Source organism: Podarcis tiliguerta, assembly GCF_965153285.1.
Source record: "Podarcis tiliguerta genome assembly, chromosome: 10".
NCBI lineage: Eukaryota > Metazoa > Chordata > Lepidosauria > Squamata > Lacertidae > Podarcis > Podarcis tiliguerta.
The window spans coordinates 26868383-26893495 of record NC_139543.1 but is presented as its reverse complement, the minus strand read 5'-3'; the positions used below and the strand labels follow the sequence as shown (position 1 = coordinate 26893495).

The window sequence follows — 25113 nt, the reverse complement described above, 5'->3', positions numbered from 1 at the left end:
AAGGAAGCCCATATTCCATATGCATGCAGACCAGCTTTTCAGCAGCTGGATTCTGAGCTCAGAATGCTGGCACATACACACGCAAACACACACGCACATGTAAGACACCACACTATGTGAACATGGAAGCAGCCACAAAGCAATTTGCATCCCGCAGCTGAGCCCAATACTCAAATATACAGAGGAACACTTCAGTATCTAATATAGTAAACAAACAAGACTGTGATGCAAGGATGCTCAGTTTTGTTTATCTAACTGTCACAATACCATCTAGATGAAGAAGCATATTTCACAAATTCCAGAAGCAGAGCTGGAAGGAATTCCCTTCTGCTAATTTTTGTTACCATCTTTGCACGTTGCCATGAAAATGTAGCTGTGGTTTGCATTGCAGACTGACATGTTTTCTGACGGTGAAATGAAATCCATGTCCAATTATACATTACAAGCAGAGGCAGCTGCGGCTGCAACCCTTGACAAGCTTAGTAAAATACAATGTGTCTTCATTGCAATTAAGTATACTTAAGAATATTTGTTTGTTTGTTTATTTGGTATACCACTCTTTATGTGTAGATCTCAGGGTGGTTCAAAACAATTGAATGTTGGAGAAACAAAACAAAAAAATGAGCTTTTATCTAAAATTCTCCTTGCTGGCAAATACTACACAGGTAGCATTAAGCCATTGCGTCCGTCCCCGGGACGTGAACCACGTCCCCCACCCAGGACGCACACCACACCCCCTGGGATGTACGCCAGCCATGCCCCCACCTGTTCTCCGCTCCCAGAGCATGTAGCTCCGCCACAGCTGAAGGTGGCACTGCAAAGGGAGGGGTTTTTTATGTTTAATGTTTTATTATGTTTTTATATAAGTGGGAAGGGACGTGGGTGGTGCTGTGGGTTAAACCACGGAGTCTAGGACTTGCTGATCAGAAGGCTGGCGGTTCGAATCCCTGTGACGGGGTGAGCTCCCTTTGTTCAGTCCCAGCTCCTGCCAACCTAGCAGTTCAAAAGCATGTCAAAGTGCAAGCAGATAAATAGGTACCGCTCCGGCAGGAAGGTAAATGGAAGCTGTATGCCGGCTCCCTCAGCCAATGAAGTGAGATGAGTGCCACAACCCCAGTCAGCCATGACTGGACCTAATGGTCAGGGGTCCCTTTACCTTTTTATATATGTGGGAAGCCGCCCAGAGTGGCTGGGGCAACCCAGTCAGATGGGCAGGGTATAAATAATAAATTTATTGTTGCTTTTGTTGTTGAATAGGACATCCCTATTTTCATCAGAGAAATGTTGGAGGGTATGCATTAAAAGAACTATCAGGCTTAACTAGATAACCTAAAAATTATTGTCTGGATTTTAGAAATACACATATACCATTCAGTTTAAGCCAGTGCTCAGATTACAGGTGGGGGGAAAGAGTGGCTGGCCCCAGCCCCCTATTTTTTGTGATGCCCTCCCTCAGGAACTGAAGAGGGGCTTGATTTGGCTAAAATATAGAGGCGAGTAAAGCAGCCTCCTGTTAAAACACCCCCCCCCCTTTTGCAGAGGCCTCAGGTCCATCCACAGCATTAATACCACCTGCGAGGAAAAGAAATAAAGTGTGGTGGGAGGGGGAAGCAAATGCCCCCAGCCTTATATTTAAAATCATTAAAATCACATGGAAATCCCTACGTTTCCCTCTATAATTCGAGCACAAATCACATTACTGCTTTGCAATGTTGAAAACAAAACAGTGACAACGGCTTCACCTAGACTGAGGATCCCAAGCATGCTCTACCCCAGGCAAGGGCGAACTCGGCCCTCCAGATGGTTTGAGACTACAATTCCCATCATCCCTGACCACTGGTCCTGTTAGCTAGGGATGATGGGCGTTGTAGTCCCAAAACATCTGGAAGGCCGAGTTTGCCTTTGCCTGCTCTACTCGGACCAGTCCAAGGAGCTCTGCAGGATCAAGGAAGGTTACAGGTAACACCCAGAAGGTGTGGCCAGAATTTTCTTTCAGGAGAAATGCAAAGTGCACCTGCCAGTTTACCGGACTGGTGAATGCAATCAAGCAGAGACAGGTGGAGAGATAAGACACTGAATGAAACAGCAAAGAAAGCTCTTTTAAAAAAACAAATCACCTCTTCTTTCCTGTGTATATAGGTTGCCACCAACTTTCCAGAAGGCCATTCGAATGGTGTGCATGCACAGCATCATGTGATCGATTATGCAGGGTGGGGCTTACCTGGACCTCCCCCCCCCCATGCAATATTTTATTCGAGTTGGCACCCCTGATATCCTGTATATCATGGGATAGCTCTGTCCTTACAGCATAGAATCCTAGAAATGTAAAGTTGGAAGGGACCCTGAGAATCACCCCCTGCAATGCTGTCCCATCCGAGGATCGAACCTTGGCGTTATCAGCGCCACGCTCTCACCAACTGAGCTATGACTCTTAATCTCACGAGTTGCGGGTTCGAGTCCCACGCTGGGCAAAAAGATTCCTTGCATTGCAGGAGGTTGTAATAGAGGACCCTCGTGGCCCCTTCCTATGATTTGTGTGTGTGTGTTGTCCCTTAAACGCTCCTCACCTAGATCAGAAGCAACGGTTCAGCTCAGGCCTAGGGAAAGCTTGCCCACGCTTGACTCGCTCCTCGTATCGCTTTCCTATTATAGGGCAAAGCCGATCGCGTTCAAAACACAAAAGCACAGATGGTCCGACGGCAAACAGCATCCTTGCCACCTGCGAGGGAGGGAAGGAAGGAAACGAAAAGGGCTGGGGCGGGGGGAGCAGGGAGGAGAGGCCACGCGCCCCAGCCAGAGATTTAAAAGCATTTAATCCCTCAAGAACGGATTAAGAATAAAATATTATAATAATAATGCGGTCCTGAGGCACAGAGCATCCATTCACCCACCAACGGCGACGACGACGACGAGGAGGAGGAGACGCGAGAGGAAGGAGGCGGGAGCTGCGCGCTTGGCGCCCCCTTGAAGGTCGTATGGCATCTTCCATTCATTCCGTCTAGCGCTTCGCCACGCCGCCTCAGAAACAACCGCTGGGCTTTAAAAATTACATTTTAAATTAAAAAGGAGGAACATTCTCTTCCTCTGAGCTCCCAAAACGTCACCCCTTCTTGGCAACGGGGCGACAAGAGCCCGAGAGCGAGCGAGGGAGAGGCAGCTCTTCTAACAAAGGAGAGACCCCCCCGAAGGCGGGGCGCGGGAGAAGAAACACCTCAGCTTGGGCTTCTTTTTTCGTGAAGACGGAGGGGAGAAAAGGAGGGACCGGCCGCATTCACAGGTACGGAGTTTGGGGAGGGGGTCGCAGAGAGATAGCCTCGTATGTTCCCCCCCATCTCAGCCATTCACCCTCGGAAGGACACATGGCCGGCGATAGGAGAGAGCGGCTTTCTAGGCTGGCGCATGTTGGGCGTAGGTGCTTTTGGCCCAAGAGCTCGGGGGCTCCTGGGCGCCTGAGGGAAAGAAGGCTCGCGGAAATGGCGAGAAGAGGCGCCTCGCCGCGGCCCGGGAGCCGCGTGTAGCCGCATGGCGAGGGGGCCCCCGCTGCTTCTTGTCGGGTCTGCTCGTGAGGAGACCCACCCCAGCCAGCCCCCTTTCTTCCCGCCTTCGTTTCTCGGGCTGGCAGGCATTCTTCTCCCGGGCTGCGAAAAAGACCCGCACGTTTTGGTCTCTCTTTTCTTTCTCCATTATGGGTGGAGGGAAAAAGGCGCGTAGGAAGCGAAGGCGTGTGACTCATGCGCCGCACTTATTTCCACCTCTCTGGGGGCGGGGGGGGGGGAAACCAACCGTAAATATATATATATATATATATATATATATATATATATATATACACACACATATACACACACACACACACACATACATACACAGACACACACACAGACACACACACACATATGCTAAATGAGACCCTAATGAAACAGTTTTAGCAGACCTAGGTCACTGTTCAGGCTGAGGCACAAACCACGTTACTAGAATGTAGTCCTAATACTGTAAAAAGAAGCGGGCTTGCTCCAATATATAAACGGATTTGACGGCTGGCAACCTTGACGTGGGGGAAAGAAGGGGAGGGAGCAGGGAGAGTGAAATTCGTCTTTGTCCTCCTCACTTTGCAAAAGGTTCCACCTGAAATGGTCCCTTCCTTTCTTCCAGAAGCCCCTCCCCTCAGTTTATTTATTTATTTAAAAAAAATGCAATTGGGTTTCTGAATTGCTGGCAAGCTAAAGCTGATACTCTTGAAAGCCCAAAATAGGGATGTTGGTGGACCGAAACCAAAAGAGGGACACTTTTTAAATGACATGCGGGATTTTTTTTGAATGGAACATATTGTCACTGATCTTCCTCCTCCTCTTTTTCAAGGCAGTTGACTTGTCAGCTGCTTAGGTACAATTGCCGTGGGTGTATTTATTAATGCTTCACTGCATTGGCCCTTTTCACCACAAAAAGACTTTGTCCCAACCTTGCTTGTGGCCCACTCAGGTCTAAATCATGCATGCCCTTGAATAAAGATGTTGTTGCTTTCACAGGAAATTCAAATTTGCCCTTTTTTTTTTTAAGATCCAGTAGGTAGTTTCACCCCACTCCACGCCACCCCTTTAAAGCTCCACTGGAACATTTTTGTGCCTTTCTCCTTTTAAGATAACAATCATCTGTGCAAAATTAAAATGATGCTATTCTGCTCTGACTGATTCTGTAGGGCTGTGCTGGGTATTCAAGAGGGATGCTACAGATTACTTTGGAATTAATTATCAATTTCTTATGTCACTTGGCTGTATTGTAGTCCTTGTGCATCGCTTGGAGACTGGAAATTAACCGGTTTATAATTTGTTCAAATAAGTAACCACTACACTGGGGAGTACAAGGTTATGCTAGAAATACAGGCCTGATTCCAGCCTACATCTGTATAGAGGTGGCATCTTTTCCAAGTCTTGGTTTCTCTCCTAGAGAGGCTTTTTCTCTGTTCTATTCTTTTCTCTCTCTCTTGTGGTTAGCACCTTTTTTTTTTTTAATCACACACCATCAGTGTCCTTTCTGCCATAAGCCATTTGTTCACAAAGCAGAGTTGTCATACAACCTGTTGCTATCACTGATTGCCTTCACCAGCAGTGTGGGGCGTAAAGGTTGCAGATGTCCTATGAATTCCTAGAGTAGGTCCATTGGTTACAGTGGGTCTGCTTTGAGTGTGACTAAACATTATGTAGCGCCCCGTATAATCACCATACTCATCAGTATTATTAGCTTAAATTCAAGAAAGTGTTAAACTTGCTGAAATGCGCTGAAATCGGTGGAGTTAAGTAAGTCCCGATTCTGTGCTGGATTTAGGCTATTACTATTATGATTATTGGCATCGTTGTCTTCAGCCTGCTTAAACATGCCAGATTATCATTTGATTATCCTGCCTCCCACTGGTCTCCTTCTGCTCCTTTTATTGCCATTTTAGTCAGGCCCCTTTTATCCTTGAAAATAGTTGCATCTTTTATGGTGGATTTCACCTTTCCCTGCCTGATTCATTTCAAAAAGAATGCTGGATTTATTATTTATATTTATTCGTGTGGTGCAGTGGTTAGAGAGTGTTGGAATCAAAGTTCAGACCTACGAGACCAGGATTCAAATCCTGGAACAGCCCCTGCAGATGTAGTCAACCGGGCTTACCAGATTCTGAAATGCCTACTGAAGATCACCCCTACCACCTGCAACACAATGAAACCCAGAGTCTAAAGCTACTTAATTTCTCCATTGCTCATATCAATCCTGCCTGAAGATCTTTGGTGAAAGGAAGGCAAGGTATAAATATAATAAAATGCTCTTAAAGATGTCCCATTGGACTCTTTGGGAGAGCTACTTAGCCACTAAACTTTACATCAGCTTGCTAACACTGAAAACTGAACTTTGATAATGAAGTAGTAGATGGGAAATGACTGTTCAGTTGAAATCCACCACCAGAAATCCACCACCATGCTTTTCTTAGAACGGAAGGGTAATTTTCATAATGCTACTTGATGCCACATAGTTTATCTCATCTGTTTAAAAACAAAGACATTTGTGTACGTACAGAGAATAACATGCCACTATACAATGTGGCTCTCAAGTCTCCTCCATTCCACAACATGATTTCTCCCTTCTCCCACTGCATTTTTTGTGATCAGAGATAAGAATGGGGAGGACATGTTAGTAGCCTCTTTTTGCTGTCGTTTTCTCTCTTAATAGTTCAGGCCTAAATAAATGTGGGCTTTAAACCACAAATTGGGCAAGAAAAAAGATATTTAAAGCAATCTTCAGTTGACTCTATGCTGTATAAATAGCCCTTCAGTCTATATATTTAATGTTCTGAATCAAAGAATGAATAGAATTTAGGAGGCCAATGAGCTAGAGGTGCATGCGGTCTAAAGTCCTAGCATTAAGGAAGAATTTTAATGTCCTACATGATTATCTTAATAATGCATTTTAAGAGACTTGAATGAAACACAGTTTGTTTGGGTTTCTGACCTTCTTTACAGTAGCTCTTCTCAAGCCTGAATTAGCTTTACATTTTGAGGTGATGTGGGTTTTATATTTGTTTACTGTATGTGTTTTAAATGTTTTGATATTTTTTTAAAAGATATTTATATTTTTGTCAGCTACCACATGCAAATCATTGCTGGCTGGTCGGTAGAATGCTCCTTTCAGAATAAAATAATAATAAAATATGTCCATTTTGCAAAAAACGAGAACAGGATCAGAGAAATCGCATGTGAGCTAGTAAAGAGGATTTTAATGAACATGAATATACATAATATTCAGTACACTTCCAACAACCAGTGCAGAATTAATTGCTTTTTAATGTGTCTGTTCTGCCTTTGTGATCTCCCCACCCCATGCTTGCACCTGGTCCCCATCCCCCCGTTCTATTTTAAACGTTAGGCTGTATTTCTGTAGCCAGTTTTCTGGGTGTAAAGCCTTCTAAACTCAGCTGGACTACTTCTGAGTAGTCATGCATAGGACTGCCTGTTAGTGGTGTGTTGATTTGATACAGCACAGCAATTTGTTTTAGTTTGTAGCTGTATGCTGGCATGTGTAATCACAGTGGTTTCTCATGGTTATGCTGAGTTATCAGCACAGGGATGAATTTAGGAGCAACAGACCTACCTGAGGCAGCAGACTTAGGTCCCACAGGTCTCAGAGGGCACCTCTCAGGGATTGGCTACTCATCTCTCCAGTCAACAAGCAAAGCAAATAGTTCACCTTTACTGTTGACAAGCGGCCAGTGTTGCATTTATGTTTGTTTGTCTTTGTTTAATTTGTGGGTAACTTTACGCCACCACTGCTCATTCGATGATGTACATATGACTGTGAGTGATTGTGATCCAGACTCATGCAAGCAGATTTATAGTCTTCTCTGGCAAGCATGCTCTATGCATCAAAGTTATTAAATGTCTGCACATACAATAAAAAATAAGGTATTCAGAAATGGAACAAATATATGCAGGGAGCTACTGATGATTCTTGTTCTTGATCCTTGGTTGAGGTCTCCATGCTTGGTTGGGTACACTGAAGACCCTGTCCCAACAGCAGCAGACCCTTCTCATCCTTGCTTTTTCCATGAGCTGCAAATTGGCACTGGGGACAAGATGGATAAACAGTCACAAAAGACTCTTCCTCGCAGGAGTACAACTTCATGGTTCAGTATGGAGTTGGGCTTGGTGTTAGGACAGAGTGCTTAATAAGCACACCAAAGGCTTCTTCTGTGTTTGGCTGACAGAGAAGGGTTTTTCCCCAGAGGTTAGAAAAATTAGCAACATCATATATTTTTGAGTTCAATCTGTCCCTTTCCCAAGCCTGGCTAAGAGAAGTTGCAAAGGAGAACTATGAGCTTGAATCAATTTGCATTTTCTCCCCTTGAAGGTGCATGGGATTTGCCCAAAGCTAAATGTAGTGAGAGCAGTCAGATTAGAGTTTAATGATTCCTGATCTTTTTATCAACCTGGTAGCAGGAAACCAGTTTCTGAACATGTGCAGTGTGGTTTGTTGGAGCTCTCTCTTTGTTTTAGCAGTTGAATAAAACATCCTGTTTATGTCTCCAAACAGAGCATGCGTGTGTGGCCCGGGGGTGGGTGGGAGAGGTAGGGTTGCAGTAGCAGGCCAGGCCTTTGACTTTTACACATTCAATATACCCTATCGGTGCGAAATGAAAGATCACACCTATCAGAAAATTCTCTTTGCTGTTTCGCAGTCCTTTCCAAACTTAGAAAACATACCCTTTCTGCATATATGCAGTATGGCTAATAGGTGATTCATCAGTGGCAGTGTTCAAAATTAGCCAGGCACATTTTGCACCCTGCTATCGGTCACTTGCAACCAAGGGAAGCTGCCTGGGCACCAGGATGGTGCCTGACATCTCCACCATCTGGAAGTGCATGCCTGGGGATCTTTGGAACGTGACTGTTTTCACACACTAATACCACATCCTGCAGAATTTCTATCCGTGTATGTTATCTGCACAGTCAGAATGAATTTCAGGAACCAAAATGCTTTTTCTGTGCAGCCTGAGCAGGAGCAAGCAGTAAACAATGTTATAGTTAATTGCCATAGCTTGTCTTCATTTACCCCACCCCACTGTTCTGCTCATAGTTGTGAAGACTATTCCTACATTATGAATGGTCTGTGTCACCATTAAGAAAAAGAGGTCGGAACAGGCCAATAGATATGTGGACAGTCCCTGGATAAAGTGGCTTTTCTTATTTAAGTTCTCAAAAGTTCTTAACCCAGCTCAAGGTTGTCATCTGAACTAGCCAGATGTTTTACTGATATCAATCACAGGAAGTCTATCATTTGAAAAATAAGACTTTAGAGCCGTCTTGCCCCAAAATGGCAACATTCCGTTTTGGCGACTGTAACCTTGGTTTATGGAGCCATTTGGCGCCAAGCAGCGCTGTGGTCTAAACCACTGAGCCTAGGGTTTGCCAATTGGAAGGTTCAAATCCCTGTGACGGGGTGAGCTCCTGTTGTTCAGTCCCAGCTCCTGCCAACCTAGCATTCGAAAGCACATCAAAGTGCAAGTAGATAAATAGGTACCGCTCTGGCGGTAAGGTAAACAGTGTTTCCATGTGCTACTCTGGTTTCGCCAGAAGCAGCTTAGTCATGCTGGCCACATGGCCCAGGAAAACCATCTGCGGACAAACCTCAGCTCCCTCAGCCAGTAAAACGAGATGAGTGCCGCAACCCCAGAGTTGTTTGCGACTGAACTTAACGGTCAGGGGTCCTTTACCTTTTTTACCTTATATCTCTTGAGTTTCTAACAATGATCAATAGTGTAATAATGGAATCATTATTATGCCTAATTTAGGGTTGCCATATTTCAATATTTCAAACTCGGACACAAAACTTGTTGAGCTTTTTTTGGGGGGGCAAAGATGTTCAGACTCTTCCCCCTCATCTATACTTTTCCAGTGGCAATTAGAGTTAGAGCATGTTCAAGGCAGTGTTAGAAACTCAGATATATAAGCTAATCATTTATATATCTGAGGAAGAAGCCTACAAAGAAATAGAAGTGCCGAAAGGGTCAGTGTTGGATTTATTTCTGAATATGTTTGCTATTTCCTCAGTGAAGCTTTATTTCCCTTAAAGAAAAGGATAATATAATCCACTCAGAGCAGAAGTACTTAGATGGTTAAACAGTTGTAATAAGCTTTCACTTACTTACATTCATGTTATGAGATCACAACCCATTTGAAGACCTTTTCTTTCTTTTTAAAAAGCGGGTTATATATAACATTCCTTATTGAACCTGCCGGTTACATTTAGTGTGTTATAAGCAACAGTGTTTTTTTTTAAATCTTTTTCCTGTTGCTGAACTTTATCTTCTAGAAATTATCACCTGTGATAACTTACTTCCTTTCTAGTTCTTGACATGTGTTTTGTTTGAAAGGGCCAGTTTGTAGAGTTGCTGTGGAACTTAATATCTTATGCTCATAATTCCATAGTCGGTCTCCCTGGTCCTTGTCCTCTTCTTTTCAAAGGTGAGGCTAGGGAGAGGAGGAAACACAAAAGATATCACATGGCAGTCTTTACATAAAGGAAGCAGTTTATGTGAAACTAGAGCTCTAGGTCTGAAGGCATCTCTTAGGCACATAAATGAGCCTCTAGCAAGATCAGCCTGCCTATGAACAGAAAGAGGAATCCAATTTCAGCCTGTAAGCAAATTGTTGACTTCTATGGCTGAAGCTTTTACCCTCTAAAAAGCCCAGCTTTAAAATCTACCTGAACTCAGGTGGAGACAGTCCAAAGGAATGGAGGCTGAAAGTCTTCTTTTATTGTTTAAGGGTCAGTGTAGGGTACCAGTTAGAGTGCTGGAGTAGGACCTGTGAGACCAGGGTTCGAATCCCTACACTGCCATGAAGCTCACAGGGTGACCTTGGGCCAATCACTGTCTCTCAGCCTAACTTACTTCACAGAGTTGTGGGGATAAAATGGGGAGGGGAGAACCACATACACCACTTTGAGCCTCTTGGAGAAAAGGTGGAATATAAATGCAATAAATAAATAACACCTCCCAAATTCCTGTCCTTACACTTTTAATAGCCTTATAAATCAGTTTTTTTCTCATCACATTTCCCACAGCCAGACAAAGATAAGATGAACATTTAATAAGTAATGCTTGCTAATAGTATTATCACTAATTAGTTCAATGGCACATTTTAACTGTACAATAGTTGCTGCCATCATTACTACTACAGTGGTACCTCAGGTTACAAACGCTTCAGGTTACATACGCTTCAGGTTACAGACTCCACTAACCCAGAAATAGTGCTTCAGGTTAAGAACTTTGCTTCAGGATGAGAACAGAAATCGTGCTCCAGTGACGCGGCGGCACCAGGAGGCCCCATTAGCTAAAGTGGTGCTTCAGGTTAAGAACAGTTTCGGTTAAGAACGGACCTCCGGAACGAATTAAGTACTTAACCCCAGGTACCACTGTACTTCTTTCTTTCTTCTTTGCCAATCAGTCGTAGCCAAGTAAGATTGTCTCCCATGAACATAGTGAGTCCGTAAGTGACTGTGGAGGCCAATTCTGGATCCACACGTCCTTCCACAGTGGGGACATAGGTTTCTGGGTGGGAGTTGATCATGGTGAGGATTTGGCAAATGTGCCTTCCTATTCATTTGTTTCTCCCTTTCGTCCTGAGTTTGTGCTTCTCCAAAGTCCATGACGCCTTTGGTCAAGGCTGTTCTCCAACTGGAGCGCTCACAGGCCAGTGATTCCCAGTTGTCAATGTTTTATACTACATACCGAATTTATCAGCTACTTTCTCCAGGTTTGATGTACGTTTAAAACATGGGTTTTAAAAATGAGCAGCTGGAACTGCTTTAGAAATGCTAACAAAATTATAATTTTAAAGAATACTTGTAGAAACAAGATTTCCCCCTTCCCTATGAAATAACGTTCCATTGGGACGCCAACATGTCCAGGGCAGGTGGCAGGCTTCAGTCATGTCCCAGCCCGTTTCTGTGGACAGAAATGGCAAAGCCACTATGAGTGGAATTATTCACCCAAACTTTCATTATCTGGAAATTATAAAACAGGCCTTTATAGCATTGACCAGCTAAGTCAAATGTAATCCTCAGACATATATTGTAACCTGCCAGCAACTAGGCAGTCCCCCTGTTCTTACATTACCTGCCAGGCAGCAATACCCCAGCGGGCTGTTACACATAGTACTCAGCTTGGTGAGTTGCAATCCACTTAATGAGAGTCATCAAAACGAACCTCTGATATAGCTCCTCTTCTTTGCAGATCTGCATGGATCAGCTAAGATGTGACTGTGTGTTTGGGGGGGGGCAGGAGTGGCCACACCCACTTCTGACATGTGACCACCGGATGTTTGGTCAAGGATTAATGTGGCCCTTCGGCCAAATAAGGTTCGCCTCCCCTGCTTTACACTGTTGATGGGATTTTTATCTCCTTACCTTCCCCCTGCACAATGGTCTCTTTTTAAAGGATTATTTACATAGGATTTTTGTCTATGCTAATATGCAGCCTGGCAACACTCCAGGTCTGTAGAGTAAATGGTGGCCCTGCCCTATCTATATTAAACAGCAGGTGCAGTCCAGGAAAAAGCATGATGGCATTACATGTGCAACTGCATCCAGAGGAACTGCATTTGTTGTATTGGGACTGGAGAGACATGGGTTAAAATTCCCACACGGCCATAAATCTTACCAGGTGGCCTTGAAACAGTCTCTTATCTCTCAACCGAAGAGAGTTATTTTGGGGAGGAGGACATGTGGGAGAGAAGCATGGCAGCTGCCACAAAAAGGGCATGGTGTAAATGTAATCATTAGTTGTTAAGAGTGCAAGCGTTAATAAAGTTTTTTCACCTCATACAACCTGCAGTAATATTTAATTTCATAATTTCACATTTCTCTCAAAGTATGTACACATGGGAGTAGATCGCTTTGCATGCCGAATGACAACCTTGATGATACATTGTGCAAAATTACCGTATTTTTTGCTGTATAAGACTCACTTTTTCCCTCCTAAAAAGTAAGGGGAAATGTGTGTGTGTCTTATGGAGCGAATGCAGGCTGCACAGCTATCCCAGAAGCCAGAACAGCAAGAGGGATTGCTGCTTTCACTGCACAGCGATCCCTCTTGCTGTTCTGGCTTCTGAGATTCAGAATATTTTTTTCTTGTTTTCCTCCTCCAAAAACTAGGTGCGTCTTGTGGTCTGGTGCATCTTACAGAGCAAAAAATACGGTAAATACAACTAAATGGGGAGGAAGAATCTCTCTTAATCTTTCCCAAAGTTCTCAGGCTGCTATTTGTCTGTCCACAATTATCATCATCATCATCAAACCTTTATTGGCACCACATACAAACATTCAGAATAAATAGGCCAGTGCAATCTCATCGCCGTTTCAACAGTACAGTCATTTGCCAAAGGGAAGAAGAGGCGAGCAATCTATTTCATCTCTGTGGGTCTCCAGCAAGGGCAGGATCCTGTAGCATACTTCGGCAACAAAAAATCAAATAGAGGAACTTAGCTACTGTCTTGGTGAGCTCCTGGTAATAAGAAGCATATAGCCTGTCTCTGGTTTCTATGTTGGAATACATAGATAGTCTAGAAATTGTCAAGAATTATATACTGATGGTAGAAATATACAAATGCCATTTAGAGCATTCAGATCACCAATCCTAGAGAAAGTCCTAGTACCAAGTTATATGTGTGTGTGAGAGAGAGAGACACTTGAGAGGTTATTGTTCATTTTCTTATTCTGACTTTGAACTTTTTCTTTTCTTTTTACAGGTTTTCAGGCTCACATTACAGGTGCTACTGATCTCTAAAGACCAAGCAGGCTTCAGAACAAGTTCACTAAATCACGATGCCTTTCAAAGCAGGCCTAGAATTAACTGAGATGCAGAATATGACAGTTCCTGAGGATGATAACATCAGCAATGACTCCAATGATTTCACAGAAGTAGAAAATGGCCAGATGAATAGGTGAGTAGTTTTCCACTGCCCCAGATTTACCATGTGAAAACACGCTGTTTAAAAACAGTGTTTCTGACTTGAAACACAGCTCATGAATGATTCATTACTGAGTCATGTTCCATTTGAGAATGTGATTTGAATTTCATACCCAGCCTCTGTTGGGCATTGGCAGTAAAAACATAGTGTACCAATTTATTCAACCTTTAAATGTTGGCATATTTAATACAAATGTATAGAGTGCTTTGTAACCAACCAACCCCACAACTCAGCCTGGTCATCTAAAGCACAGCACAAAGGAAAAAGGAAAAGCAACTACATTCAACATTTGGGATTAGCATTACACACTATCTTAGATGTCTCTGGGTCTTTGACTACTTTTCAGTAGCCAAAATAGTGGCCAAATTGGTTCCAAACTAAAACATGGTTCAGATGATCCATTTTTCTTAGGTTTGGGGCATATGTAAAAGAGTAAACTTCCATGTTGTGCAGGATTTTTCATTAATTTGGTTTACACTGAGATTTGGGCATCTTCAAGCAAGATCATTTATTACTGCATATCATTGCATATTGCACCAAGCACCAGTTTTTCTGCTGCTGAACTTGGTGCAGCATGCATTCTTAAATGAACGTGCTTGAAAGTCCAAAAATCTCATGTAGGCCAACTTGATGGAAGAATGCTACATCAAGGATAACCCACCTGCTTTCAACAGCACACTGTACCATCTCTTGTTCTAAAGCAAAATTACTTGGACTCCGTATACATGTTCACGAAGACCATGCAAAATATCCTGGGACTGTGCCTCTTCAGAACATGGGTGAGAGGGTTGCTTAATTCATAGCACTGGTTTTGTCTTTTAAAGCCCTTCATAGCTTTGGACCAAGTTATAAAGAACCTCCTGTCTTGGTATGTGCCTACCTGTACATTAAGAACTTCAGTGGAGCATCCCCCCCCCATCATTTTAGGTGTGGTGAGTAGTTACCGTGGAGAGGACCCTCTTACTTGTGGAGTGCTCTCCCCAGAGATGTTTGCCTGACTCCCATTTTACTGCCCTTTTAGTGCCAGCCAGGCAAATATGCTTCTAATTTCCCCAAGCTTTTTAGATACAGTTTCAATCCTACTGCCTGTTTGATGCTGTTTTTGCAACGTTGTGGCCTTTAGCTTAATTGCGTATGCATATTTTGTATGTACACTTTAATTGTTCCAGTATTTTTGTAAACCAGGCTGCAAATAAGACTGAACCCTAACCCTACCACTGCCAAAAGAAGAAGCAGCTCAGCTCACAGAAATCTAGCATATGAGAAAGAAAGGTTGTAGACGAGGCTTCTCTTAGCTGAGCTAGTGTTGTTTTCTTTGCACTGTATAGCCTGTGTGTGTTTACATATACAGACATACACAAAGGGTAGAGCATTCAGCATGTATTTCTCCACCTGCATTCTGAAGTGCTACAGTCCCAGGAGGTCTTGAGCTGTTTATTACGTTTGAGGCAAGCAGACTGAGAGCTAAATAGGTCAAATGCTTCTCAGGTCCGTTTTGAGTCAGGATAAAAGCTCTGTTTTCAATATGCACACATACATTTTTACCACGCCTTGCTGTTTTAATGGCTTGATTAACTGTTACAAATGTTGCTAGCTTATTCTAGCAAATAAGAAAGAAAGAAACACTTTGCTTACTATTGTAACCTCAGATCTCAAATGTGCACCTAATATAACCTGTGTGAATGCAGTATCTTTGCTAAATTGCTTTAGAGGGAGAAATGTAGACTAAGAAATCAAAATGTATCAAATTTTATGAAGTGCCATGTTTTAAGCTATCTGAAGAATACAATATTTTAAACTGTAATGTTTTCATTAGTTCAAGTTGCTTGTTCATATATTTTCTGGCCCTAATCCAGCAAAAGTTCGTTATAACTGAGGCTGCAATCCTATGCACACTTCCCTGGGAGTAAGGCTGATTAAACACAGTGGACTGATTGCTTCTGAGTAGCTATGTACAGGAAGGTAACTTCCATAGACCGTTTGATGAAGGAATAACCCTATAAGTTTTATTGAAACTAATGGAAGAAGTTAGCTGTGACTAATTAAAGTTCCATTGTTTTCAGATTTAATTGCATGGAGGCCATGGTGTTTAATATGGGCCAGTTAAACTTGTCATACATGCATATCTACCATATATACTCGAGTATAAGCCGAGTTTTTCAGCATATTTTTTAGGCTGAAAAAGCCCCCCTTGGCTTATACTCGAGTGAGGTGGGCAGCGGCGGAGGGACAAGCAGAGAGAAAGGAGCCCTTTCTCGCCGCTGGTCCTGCCACCCGCCTCTCACAAGGGCAGGTACTGGAGCCGTGGTTAGGAGAGGCATAGTGCCTCTCCCACCCAGGCTCCTATGCCTGGTCTTGCGAGCGGCAGAGGCAGCGGCAGAGGGACGGGAGGCCGAAAGGAGCCCTTTCAAACTGCACCTTCTTCTTCCGCCTTTGCCGCTGGCGGTGGCGGAGGAACGAGCAGCCTGAAAACAGCCCTTTCGAGATGCTCCATCTTCCTCCGCCACCGCCGCCAACAGCGGCAAAGTTGCGCATGTGCGAACGCTTAAAGAATCCCAGGCATTCCGACGCATGTGCGGCAGTGCTCCTTTAAGGTAAAGGGTCCAGTCGTGACCAACTCTGGGGTTGCGGCGCTCATCTCACTTTATTGGCCGAGGGAGCCGGTGTACACCTTCCAGGTCATGTGGCCAGCATGACTAAGCCGCTTCTGGCGAACCAGAACAGCGCACGGAAACGCCGTTTACCTTCCCACTGGAGCAGTACCTATTTATCTACTTGCACTTTGATGTGCTTTCGAACTGCTAGGTTGGCAGGAGCAGGGACCGAGCAACGGGAGCTCACCCCATCACATGGATTAGAACCGCCGACCTTCTGATCGGCAAGTCCTAGGCTCTGTGGTTTAACCCACAGCGCCACCTGCATCCCAGTGCTCCTGGACAGAGCGGCGGCAGCGGTTGCCGTGGCAATTGCCATTATGGTTCTAGAAGGCATTCGTGAAAGGAAGTTGCCTCTCCTCTTGTCCTACTCCACTAGCCCGAGGCACGCAGGGCTGCCCTGGACGGTGCTGCACTGGCTGCAGAGCCTCGACCTCAGCTTCCTGCCTATGCATTTCCGTAAGTGAGGCCGCATCCCCCCACTTCCCACACCTTGGCCGCCCTGACACTTCCCGCCGTACCTGGGCACCTTGGAGGCTGAGATGCACCTCAGGGTCAGCGGGAAGGGTTTGCTTTTGGCTCCCTCAGCTGCAAGCCCTGGGCTGCGTCTTTCTTGCCATGTGGGCACCTCCCCTCCTGCGAGAAGTGAATTCAATTGTCCCACCTTTGAGGGAGCTTGAACTGAAGCCCTTTGATATGTGTATATCAAATGTTTTCAGACCAAAGGCTGGGTGAACCAGTGGGGTAGAGAGGTCCTTTTGGGGAGGGGGGAAGCACCTGTGTTCTGTTGTCATCACTGCTGGAAACGTCGGGTAAGATAGCACCAGCATCCCCTTTATCCATTGAGAAGAGGTTTCCTCAGGTTATATTTGGGTCCGCTTATACTCAAGTATATACTGTACTTAGAGATAAGTCCTGCTGAGCTTAGTGCACATAGAATTGCAGCCTTTAAGTCCAACTAATTTCAGTAGAGAAGTGAAACTTGTGCTTCACATTCTTCCATTGAAATAAATGGAGCTTATATGTCCTTGCTTTTGGTTTTTCTGTTCTCAAGGACTGGATCCAGATTTGACCATGCTTAGAGTAGATCCATAAAATCAGTGAGACTTGAGTTAGTAAATCCCATGTACTTAGCTGGATCAAACGCCAAATATGTATGGCATGAGCAACATAAATCCTGGTGGCAAGCACCCTAACATTACAGAAATATATTCAGTATAAAAGTATAAATAAAATTTTAAAATAATGAAAAACAAGATTTACAGTGCAGTCCACAAATGTATTTTTAATGCCTATAACTGGATCACACTGAAATCCCATCTCATCCAGCATTTGATTTCCAGCTGTAGCTAGCCTTGGTTCACAAGCACAATGAATCGCATTAGCAAGCAGGCGAACATGGAGTTCATGGCCTATCCTGAGGGTTTGTTCCATCCATGTTTGCCCTACTTATAGTCTTTTTGCAAGCATCTGACTGGCCACTCTGGTGAAACAGGATGCTGGACTTGATAGACCTTTGGTAATACCACCTTTGAAAATGGAGGGTCTGTTCAGCTATATGGCTAAGGGCATTCAGTAGAGCTGTCCTCTGTGAATTAGTGCAAAAGCAGTGGTGCCCTCAGGGTAGGACCTCAGGGCAGATGCCTGGGGTGTCATTCAGCAAATTGAGCAAGAAGACCCCCAAACAGAGCAGGGCTGGGTTGCTGCTTTATCGAAATGCCACTATTCAAAGAGAGAAGCCCCCATAAGACAATTGAAGCCAGAATCTAAAATTACCCAGCATACTGTTTTAATAGTTTTTAAATCCCTGCAACAACCTAAACTAGTCTTCCTTCCTTATGGCAGTTTATAGGAGAGCGAAATCTGGCTCTGTACGTATATACTTCCCAGACTTAATCATTCATGCCTATCCCTTTTTTGTGTGTGTTTTCTTTTGTGTGTGTACCAATCCATGCTGTTATCTATATGATTCATTTCCTTATGGCCCAACCTTCTTGTACAACTGGGTTCTAGGTAGCTTAATTAAAAACAATCCACACCAACTCCATAACAGCTGCAGCTCAATAATAGCACTAATGTATGTTCCTCCTGTGTATGCTGTAATGCTAAAGAAAATCCTGTTTGTTCTTTTTCAGTAAATTTATTTCAGACCGCGAGAGCAGAAGAAGTCTAACCAACAGCCACTTGGAAAAGAAGAAATGTGATGAATATGTAGGTTACCCTCCTTGCCCTTCTTGCACAAAGAGCCAGCCTGATGCCCTCCAAAAGCTGTTGGACTACAACTCCCATAATCCTCGAGCACCCGCCATTCTATCTGGGGCTGTTGGGAGATGAGTCTAGCAACATCTGGAGGGAACCATGTCTGCTACCCCTGTCCTACACACTGTGGTGCTCACAGATCTCCTTTGCAAACAAGAGGCTTGCTGTTCACATCAGTTTGTGGAACAGCTCACCCACATTTTATTTATTACATCAATATTCTCCCTTCTAAAGAGCTTAAGGCAGTGTGTGCAATTCTCCCCGACCTCGAATGTTATCCTCATAACAACCCTGTGAGGTAGGTTAACCTAAAAGATATTGAGTAACCCAAGATCACCCAGTTAGCTTCATGTGGCTAAGTCAGGGCTTGAACCCGGGTCTTCATGTTCCTAGTCCAAACATTTTACTACTACACCACACCAAACTCTTTTGAGTTCCATTGATGTGAATGATTAAGCTCCTTGCTAGAAGAGGTCTCTGTAAGTACAGAGTTCTCTCGTCCTGGAGGAAGGGCTGTGTGGGACGTCACCACCCATCTCTCCACTGGCAGGAAGTCAGACTTTCATGAGGGTATACCTGGTGGGCAGAGCAGCCCCTTCACCAGCTCAGCTTCCTGTGAGCTCCACTGTATGTTGCTCTTGATGGCAGCTCCAGGCAGGAACACCATTTAGGTAGGAATTTTCCTTTGTCTTCATTTGTTTGTCTTTCCTGGATCCTCTTTTCTCTCCCCCATCTGCTGCTTTTTCGTTTCCTTCTGGCTCCATAGACCTCTCCTTTCCCTTCGCCCAGCATCCATTTTCTTTTGGCTTTTGGGGCCTACAGCCCTTGGAAGCCTTTGGACATCCCGGAGGGGGAGAGCTTTGGAAAGGGGTGGAACATGGCAGATGGGGCTTTGCCCAGGAGGAGGTCCAACAGGCCAACGAGCAATCCCAGGCAGTAGGCAATGCCTCTTAAGGCCTTTCCTGAGCATAAGCCTCCCCAAGAGAGTTTCCCCTTTTCTAGAAGAGTTCAGTTAGAACATCTTGCACGAATGGCAGGTTCCTGGGGCCTCAGTGTGAAATTACGGGTGATATTCAGTCTATTTTATTTCAATGCATCTACTGAATGTATGACTTGGTTGGGTATCATCCTATGTTCTCTCAGTTACTTTCGTGGCTTTTCAGTTACTAACAATTCACCTCTTGCCACTGTACCCAAGTGGGCAAATAATCAAATTATCTGACTGAAGGGAAAGGGTCGGGATGAGAAAGTATATTCAGAAAAAAAGCATAGGATGCTTTTCAAATATGCTGCAAACCATAGGAAGTTTTATTCTTTTCTTTTAATTCAACCTGTACAGATTCCAGGCACGACTTCATTGGGAATGTCTGTCTTCAATCTCAGCAATGCCATTATGGGCAGTGGAATATTAGGTCTTGCCTTTGCGTTGGCCAACACAGGAATCCTGCTCTTTACGTAAGTCATCAACATGCAAAAAAGGCCTTGGGTAAATTTTCACTTTGACACAGACATCAGTTTGGAGTGAGTGTTAATGTTCATACTCCATTTGTATGCTGTTTTAATAAATGAAATAAGCTGTTAAAAACCAAGTGTGCTATTCACATACAACTTAAAAGGCAGCTGTTTAACATTCAGGCAGCCCAACACACTGGTGTCTAGTTTCTTCTTTTTCACCTTCAGATTTATTTCTGTAGGAGTAAGGCAGAAGATTGCATAGAATCCCAAGCAACGGCACTTTTTCCTAAGGCTAAAGCATCTCTCAGAGAACAAATGCACTATTAAATGGCATTATTCTTATCTGATTTCTGGAGGTGATGTTCAACTAAGTTTTACTCAGACAGACCTATCAAAATTAATGGCACTGACATGTTCATTAATATCAATGGATCTACTCTTGAGTTACCTATCCTTATGAAATTGTGCTTAGGTGATCATATATTAAAATCACAGCATTGAAAACTAGCACATTTCAGAGAAATAGTTCTCGTCCTGAGCCAGCAAAATTATACCCCATAATAGTATTTTGAATTAAAACATGTAGTAGGTTAGTGCAAAAATGCTTTAATGTTATGAAAACAGAGGCTTCAATTCCTAGCATACTTTCTTGAAAGCAAGTCCCATTGGATCCAGCTGGTTAGACTCAAGCTGCAAGTGTTATTTGTGGTGGGTTCTACATTTAGGTTTCTCCATGAGAAACATCAGGTTCCTGAATTAAGTGCCTTTAGACATTTCTTAAACATTGTAAATAATAGGATTTTATCTTTGTTAAGTATCTATTAATCTATACTAGAAGAGTTTGGATTTTGGATTTGATATCCCGCTTTATCACTACCTGAAGGAGTCTCAAAGCAGCTAACATTCTCCTTTACCTTCCTCCCCCACAACAAACACTCTGTGAGGTGAGTGGGGCTGAGAGACATCAGAGAAGTGTGACTAGCCCAAGGTCACCCAGCAACTGCATGTGGAGGAGCAGAGACACGAACCCGGTTCACCAGATTACGAGTCTACCACTCTTAACCACTACACCACACTGGCTCTCATACTAGACTTTGACCTATACCTAGGGATGTGCAGCAGATTCAAACAAATCCCAAGCTGAAGTGGGATGCCTCTGAGGAATTCTGAGCTTGTCCGAGGTGAACTGGGATAAAAGTTGTCTAGAGTTGAAGCACAGTTTCCAACCCCTCAAAAAATCCAACAAACATTGGTGATTTGCAAGCCCCCCAAAAAAAGGATTTAAAGAAGTGAAACTCATGATTATGAGCTTACTACAGGCATAGGCAAACTTGGCCCTCCAGATGTTTTGGGACTACAACTCCCATCACCCCAAGCTAACAGGACCAGTGGTCAGGGATGGTGGGGATTGTAGTCTCAAAACATCTGGAGGGCCAATGTTTGCCTATGCCTGGCTTACTATATAAGGAAAATACTTGGGGAGGGATGGGTGGAGCAATGCATGGGTGAGGAGAGGGAGAAGGTGGTGCTTTGTCATGACCGATAGGTCAAGCTTGTAATCAGAGGGAATTGTTTTTCCCAGACTCTTCCATACCAGTGCTCCCTACCTCTACCCTTAAATCAACTTTCAAGGTGCTTAGCACAAAAATCACTGGACCAATCTGTCGCAATTTGGCACTCCTTTCTCTCTTCTGGCTGCAATTTTCCAACCAGTTGCCCACAAAACACTAGAGGAGATTAAATTAATCCGTTTTCTTTTTTTTACACCCCCAAAGCTGTAAGGCTGTCCTTGTGGAAAAACCGCTGCTGCTGCTGCTGTCCCAGTATTTGGCAGGATGCATCTCTTCATAATGGACTACTATGCAAATTTCATTCAATTCTGCCAGAGAGGGTGGGGAAAGCATTATAGCCATTTTAACATTTCCCAATAATGAATGCTTATTAGATGCATTTTGGAAATCCATCCATAATGTTTGCCTTTGGTCATTGGTAGGTCCCAACTCATTATTTGAGAATTCTTATCCAGAGCAAAATATATTTCCTCCATATAAGTTCCAGTATCTTAGCGGCATCTGAAGGAGCAAACCTGAAAAGTTTTAATTGCATATAGGAGTGAATTACTTAAGCTTTAAGTAAGACTTTAGGTGTTAGAAACACGGGTTCTTTCAATCTTCCAGAAGTGCCAAAGAGTGTAAAGGAACATTGCAGTAACTTCACAGTCTAAAAAAAACCACACCTTTGTGAAGCACAGTTTTACAGCTTCCCTGAAAAAGATGTCTCTTGTAAACAAGACAGATTTTATTGATTAAAGATGGAGCCGTGCCCACCCTCGAAAAACATAAAAATAGTTTCCACTCCAGAGACATGTTATATATATATATTAATAAAGTTTGATTTTTAAAAAGTAGTTTAGAACATCCTATTAATATGACCATAGAGAAGAAACCAGACTGTGGTTGAAATCCTGTGTACATTTTCTTGGGAATAAATCCTCTTGAATACAGTGGGGCTTACTTCTGAGTAAATATGCATATTGTATTGTGAGGGCAGATTACAGAGAGAAGGAGCCTTGTGCAAGCCTTGTTGAAATTGTTGTAAATAAAAATCTGCCCTTTTCCCTTATGGGGTATCCAAGAGCCCATATAGAGTCCTTACATAGGTTCCCTATTGGTAGGAGAAAATAACAGAGGCCAACCAGAGAATATTGAGAAGCAAAGCAGCTAGTAAGCTTGATCTTTATTGATCTGTTGCAACAGGGTACTCCCCTCACACGCAGGAGAGGAAGAGCACCCCCCCCCCCCAGAATTGCTGTGCCAGAGCTTATAAAGACTTTTGAAATTCCCATTCTCTAGATCAAGACCACCCCCAGAAACATGCATACATTACAGAAGGGGTGTAACCTAAGACCACCCCTCAGATACATGCATACATCACAGGAATTTAAATGTTGTTTTTCTCCTTGTCACAGTTTATCTCCTGTCTGGCAACTTACTTGATTGGATTGCCTGGGGTGCTTGGCCATTCTTTTGTGGTGTTAAAATACTTATTTCCTGGGCCAGGTCACACCTTATTCAAACAGACATATCTTGTGAGGAAAGAGACAATGGGGAGGCTTTAAGACATATCTTGCAGGGAAAGGATTTGGTCAGTTTAGGAATCAAAATGGTTCCAGGTTGGTCTTCCTGTGTTGATCTATGTATGTGCAGTTATGAACATTACCATATATCTAATACCATAAAATTCCTATCACAAAATGAATGTGAACCAGATTAAAATTAATAGTTTATTTCATGGGCAGGGGAGCTTCTACGTGAAAGGCACCCTTTGCCACTACATTGTTTTTAAAAAATAAATTCCAGTGCTACACTGGAGAAATTCAAGAAATTCAGTATGTGCTACTCAGTACCCAGAGTCATTGTTGAGTATCTAATATTTGTTACAAAGGAACCACAAACTGCTTCGCAGTCAAGGATAAATGTATGTTAGGGGGTTTTTTAACACTGTAACCAAAAAACCCAACAACACCAAATCTTTGTTTCCAAGGGAAGCTGTGGCTACATTGCAGTGTATCAAAAGCTGGGTTACTAGAGCTACAGCTGTTGGAATGAAGCTTTTTCAAAAACTGAGCTCAAGAATCTACCCAGAATATCCAGCAAAATATCCAGCCCTGAACCTGTTCAGTAGAAAGAGGAACTCTTTCCTGCCAACACCCCCCAAAGTTAATGAAGGCAGCCAAGGAGAGTCTTCAGATGTGTTTTCTGCTCTGAAGAAATGTAATGTTTGTGCTGACTGTCCTTCATGGTACCTGAGGCTCTTTTCGGTGGTTGGTCAGGGGGTGTAGGGTGGGGTAAAGCCAAGCCCCCCCCCATGCATTCAGGAGCATCTCTCCTGGCTGGGGTGAAACTCTAGTAAAAGCTTCCCAGCAGGAGCATCACTGCCAGTTGCTGGGATGGGGCGGGTTGAGGCTGTGTGGGCACCCTGGTGGCAGTGCTAGGCTGGCTCTACCAGTGCCCCTATGCAGCCCCAAGTTCACCACTGCCTCATCCTTCCCAGTGGGTGACAGCAGTGCTATGGGAAGTCCTACTGCCCTCCCATTTAACTACCTCTCTGTTCCTTTTTCCCTGTTGCCACACTTCCTTGAAAACAGCTTGGCTTGCAGGAGAGAGGGGTGAGTTAAGGGGCAGAGAGAGGACTCCTTCCATTCTCTTCCTCTTGTTTTCTCATCCTTTCTGCCTGAGGCTATTTGGATGAGAGGAAAGGGAGAGATTGTGCGGAAAAAGGAGAGCAAAGAAGGAGGGAAGGGTCCTACTTTGCCTTGTGTGCACTCTCTCTCCCCCCCTCCCATTTTTTCAGCCCCCAAGCTATACAAAAGCAAACGTAAGGACAGGTCTGGCAAGTCATGCTACGTTTTTCATGTAACAAATATTTAGCAAGCCAAGAGCAATTCGACCACAGGAAATCACCCTGTGGAACAGACAGCTGCAGGTGACTCACACAAATGAGCAACACTGCTTTTGAGGGCGAGGAGCTAGTAGCCAGCCTGCTCTCGGATGAAAGACCATGTCAACCTCAAGAACAGGGCTCAGATAGATGATGAGGTAAAGGCCTTCACTCGCGATGAGGCAAAAACCACATTTCATTTGTAGCCCAGTATTCTGAGAAATGGTGGGAGGGAAGTGAGAATAACTTTAGTATTTACCCAGTTTAACAATAAGAAAATGACCAAAAGCTGCTGAAAAAAGAAAACTCTGGCCTTCTCTTGGACCTTTAAGCAGCAAACAGACCCAGAGCAGGACTGTTGCTATCACATGTCAGCAGCAGGGCTGGCTCAGGATCCAGCCCCATTTCAGGAGTTTCCCTTCTGACAGTAGAGCTTCTCTGCTAGCCAACAGGAGGGTCCAAGGAGCAACTACGCTCTATCCAGATCCATAGCTGTCAACGTTTCCCTTTTTTAAAGGGAAATTCCCTTATTCCAAATAGGATTCCTCGCAAGAAAAGAGAAAAGTTGACAGCTATGTCCAGATCCCTTCCAGCATAGCTGATTGGCAGTTTGAATTGCCCTGTTACACAGAATGGAGAGATATCTCTATGCATCAAGCAGACGTGAAATTTACAGAAACAGTGGTCAGTGGAAATAATGGAAACCCAGTGCTTTTTTTTTTCCTAAAAAAAAAATGTTTAGGGGTACTCTCATTTTCCTACTCATATTCAAATACTGCCCCTCAATGAGGCCAAACTTAGAT

General features: G+C 43.8%; 1 protein-coding gene across 2 annotated transcripts in view; it reads left to right on the top strand.

Annotated features, from left to right (window-relative positions):
• The first annotated feature begins 2956 nt into the window (after positions 1–2956).
• The window catches only part of SLC38A1 (solute carrier family 38 member 1), a 41230-nt gene continuing 19073 nt past the window's right edge, over positions 2957–25113 (top strand). The window contains exons 1-4 of one of the 2 annotated variants that reach the window (XM_083399859.1): positions 2957–3277; positions 13281–13475; positions 18292–18367; positions 19755–19870. In XM_083399859.1, coding sequence (XP_083255985.1) covers positions 13357–13475; positions 18292–18367; positions 19755–19870 — 311 coding nt within the window. In that variant the 5' untranslated portion in view covers positions 2957–3277; positions 13281–13356. Of the gene's footprint in view, positions 3278–13280; positions 13476–18291; positions 18368–19754; positions 19871–25113 lie in introns of those variants that run through there. The other variant, XM_083399860.1, reaches the window with a different exon arrangement.